This window comes from Otolemur garnettii, unplaced genomic scaffold (assembly GCF_000181295.1).
Source record: "Otolemur garnettii isolate 467f Iridium unplaced genomic scaffold, OtoGar3 scaffold00008, whole genome shotgun sequence".
Taxonomy (NCBI): Eukaryota; Metazoa; Chordata; class Mammalia; order Primates; family Galagidae; genus Otolemur; species Otolemur garnettii.
In genome coordinates, this window is record NW_003852403.1 from 5,714,982 (window position 1) to 5,719,291 (window position 4,310).

Genomic DNA, 4,310 nt, shown 5'->3' on the forward strand with positions numbered 1-4,310 from the left:
CACATAATAACACAATTATTATATAGTTTCCAAATGGATGGACTGTAATTTGCTTAACCTTTTCCCTGTTGCTGGTGATTCAGTTGTTTTGAAGACCGATTTTTACAAAATGTCTTATTTCTAATAAGTTTTGTGCTATTGTTTTCAAACAATGCAAGAGAGAAAAGGAAATGGCTGAGTTGGAGCGTGAACGAGCATTGGCTCTAATGGAGCAGGAAATGATGGAGAGGCTGAAAGCAGAGGAGCTCTTGTTTCAACAGGTAAGACAAGTACGGGAGTCCAGAGGTGGCTGGAATTGGGGATGTCAGCCTCAGCGTGCTGCTGTCCAAACACTGACAAACGCCCCAGCTCCGGTTATTAGATGTGGCTGTCCAATATCTTCATCTTTATGGATGTGGGTGTCTTCTTGGCTGGAGAGGCAGCAGCAGCGGGCTTTTATGACTACACTCGTGCATGACACACATACACATTTCTTGCTCACTGCTGTTGCTAACACAAAAGATGACATTCCTCTAGGTGAGAAAACCCACAGGGTGTACTGTCACGGTAGCCAAAGGGAAAGCACGTCTCAGTGAGACCTGAGTGGTCAACCATAGCTGTTGCTGAACTGCAAAGCACTCATTTGTGGCCCCGATATTTTAGTGGGAATAGGATGGGTGGAGTGTGGGATAGAGGTAAGCAGGGGAGATGGAAAGTGTCAGCAGCAGAAAATCTCTTTCAAGGAGATTTACAGGGGAAGGAGAGAGGTGGGGTTTTTTTTTTTTCTTTGCAATTTTTGGCCGAGGCTGGGTTTGAACCTGCCACCTCCAGTTTGTGGGGCCAGTGCCCTACTCCTTTGAGCCACAGGTGCCACCCAGGAGAGGTGGTTCTGTGTTTGTATTGATGTAGGAGCACTGTAAGGGGTAGTGGCTGACATTGGAAAATGGAAGGGAAGATTCAGAGAGTCAGCCCTTCATGGAGATCAAAAGGAATGGGGCCTGCAAAGTAGGTTCAGCAGGTGCGAGGGTACTTCTCTGATTATAACTGAGAGACAGAGGAGAGAATAATATGGATATTGTAGGTTTCATAGTGCAGAATTGGAAGCAGCTTCTGATTGACTGTTTCTGTTTTCCCTACGAAGCAAGGACCGTGATTATCTGCCAAGAATGAGGTGGTAAGGTAGGAGGTGGGGGGAGTGGTGAAGGTTTGAAATGGTGCCTTTGGAGAAAGAAAGAGAGAGTTGACTGAGGAAGCTTAGCATTATTAGTCAGTAGCAGCTGGAGACCATGTATTCATAACGGCGCCATTTGGCTTGGTTGTGTGATTATATGATTTTCTTCACTTAGTCAAGATACCTGAGTGCAGATATGGATGAGACAGACCCTTTGGCTGAAGTTGGTTTGGGGTCGTAGGATGGGAGAGATGAAGATGCTAGTAGGGGTGACAGGATGGGTCAGGAGCATGCGCTAAGAGGGAAAAGTTCCAAAGTGGCTTCTGGACTCAGTGACTTTATAGAGTGAACTAAATGTAAGGCTCCTCTATAGTTCTACCATATAGTACTGAACTCTCTCTCGTGCAGTGATTTTCCACCAATATGTCATGAGAGGATCTTAGGTGTGCCACAAATAATTTTTAAAGATTATTAATTAAATTATTTTCAAAAGACGTTTAAAGCACAGTAAGTATATTCTTTTTTTAACTCTTTTTTTGATCAATATGATTTAAGTGTGTTGCAGAAATTTAACTATAGGTTCAAGTGTGCCGTGAATAAAAACAGTTGAAAAAGCACTAACCCTAACCTGAGTCCACACATTTACAAAAGGGAGAGAAGCCTATTAGGTAGATGTTTGAATAAAGAGAGAGAAAAAAAAAAAAATACAGACCTGGCAAGTAGCTTCTCTGCCTCACCTCTCATCTTTGATACAGAAGTAGAAAATTCCAGGCACCTTAGATGGATAGGGCTGTGGAAAACTTGGCTGCTTCTTCATTTGCTGAGTCTTCATTTTCAGTCATTTGGCTTATTCTTGAAGGGAGATTGCAAAATGTTGAGTTGGGTGTCAGATTCTCATCCAAACAGGTAGGGCGTCTCCTGTAGCCGCCACAAGTTTGAATGAGGATCCATCCTTCCTCTCACAGCTCCGATGGCTAGTCTCTGTCCCCTGTCTATCAGAATAAGGAGAATTCTCAGCAGTTCTTCCCCAAGACAGTTACATCAAGTACTTAATCTTACATAGAATTTGACAATACTAGAAATGAAATATTTCTCTAGCCATAATATATTGACCAATGTGAACTAATCTGCTGTGCTTTGAACCCTAAGTCTTGTATTGAGGGGTAGAAGATAAAGTAATATCCTGCAAAAAATGTATGGCCTGTTAAAGAAGCAGATTGGTGGCAGAAATAGACGGGAGAAGGAGAGACGAACCAACAGAGAAGGGCTTAAGAGAGAATGAGGCTGAGATGAAGATAAACAGAGAGGCTGCCCAGAGTCTGCCCAGAGCCTCTGCTCCCTCCCTGCTGGTTGTCCTCAGTCAGTACTGCCAACTTGAAATGCCCTGACACTTTGAGCACTCTCCAGCAAGCTTAGTTTCTCGTGAACAGGGAAGTGTTTTTGTTGCCAGTTCCTATGTAAGAGCTTATTTTTTGTAGTAAAAGTTTTCCTGTTTTTTATTTGTTTGAATGACCTCCTAGTAGTTTTCCTTATGTGTGAAGAAAGGAATTGGGTTTTGAGAATTTCCTGAAAATGTCAAGAAATTGGTTGCTTTTGACCAATCTGGTTGCCATTTAACAACTGCACTTTGCGTTATTGTTGAAAGATGAGGTTATTTCACTTTCTCTACCAACGTCTGAAAGTTGACTGAATGATACTGTTTCTGCATTTTAGCTCTCTAACCCATCACTTTTATCTTAGTGGGAATAATACAGGAATCTAAGAAATTACCTTTAAAATCCTCTTGCAAACAAAACAACTGCTGTTAATAAATAGTATATTATTTAAGATAAGCATGATTTCAAAAATGTAATTGTAGAATGCTCTTTTTTTTTTTTTTTTTGCAGTTTTTGGCCGGGGCTGGGTTTGAACCCACCACCTCCAGCGTTTGGGGCTGGTGCCCTACTCCTTTGAGCGATAGGCACCGCCCTGTAGAATACTCTTAATAACATGAGCTTAGCTTATTTATGAGATAGATGGTGCTGGACTGGTGGTGAGAAATTAGTTTCCAGCTCAGGAACTGGCAAGCTCTTTCTGTAAAGAGTCTGATACACATTATTTAATAATTACGTCATTATTTAATCATCCAATAATAATTGAATGTAACTTTTTGTAATACAAGCTTACTATTGAGAATTAAACTTTTTAAAAAAGATAACATTTCACATAGTTGGAGTTCATAACTGGTATTCCTATCATCAAAATCAATTGAAAATGTTTATCTTTTAATGCTGATCTATAGTGAAATTTTATGTATTTCATCTTTGAAAATGTCTTTTCACACACACAGGTACTGTCAAGTGTTGGTGTCAGTCTATATGCATATAATTGAAATTGAGCTCTTAGAAGGCATTTGTAGAATTCTATCAGATTTTTCTTGGATATTTGCCTTTTAACATGTCATTACCTTATAGATGAATCACTTCCATTTGAAGGTTGGTGGAAGCTTCTTACCTGCACAGTTTTAAATGGATTTTGAAATAGGGGAATTTCCTTTGCACTTACATTGAGACCTAACAAACACCCTGGAATTATAGTTTGAGATTAGAAAATACGTTCCTTGCCAAGTTGTATGGAAATGGAGATCTAATGTCTTGTTTTAGTGTTTGACAGCACTGAAAGTGTATAAAGCAGCTTGACATTACTTGTGACTCAAACAACATGAGTTGTTGAAGTGACTTTACTGTGGTGTAACTTTTACATATGAGTGCTGTTTTACCTTGTAATTTTAGGTGGAATTAAGGTACAATATTAAGTCTGCTGCGAAAGCTAATTTTCAAAGCCATTTAATGTTTGATAATAATGGTTGAGAGTGGCTCTTCTCATTAAGTAAAATTTAAGTCTTGCATACTAATAACCTATTTGATGAAGAAATCAAGAAAAATAATTCCATTTACAATAACATCAAAAATAATAAGGCTCAGTGCTCGTGGCTCAAGCAGCTAAAGGTACCAGCCACATACACCTGAGCTGTTGGGCCCGGGCCTGCCGAACAACAGTGACGGCTGCAACAAAAAAATAGCCAGGCGTTGTGGCGGGCACCTGTAGTCCCAGCTACTTGGGAGGCAGAGGCAGGAGAATTGCTTGAGCCCATGAGTTGGAGGTTGCTATGAGCTGTGAT

General features: G+C 40.4%; 1 protein-coding gene across 1 annotated transcript in view; it reads left to right on the top strand.

Moving 5' to 3' along the window:
- The window catches only part of DYDC1 (DPY30 domain containing 1), an 18,084-nt gene that overhangs the window by 730 nt on the left and 13,044 nt on the right, over window positions 1–4,310 (top strand). The window contains exon 2 of the mRNA XM_003783509.2: window positions 159–260. Coding sequence (XP_003783557.1) covers window positions 159–260 — 102 coding nt within the window. The remainder of the gene's footprint in view (window positions 1–158; window positions 261–4,310) is intronic.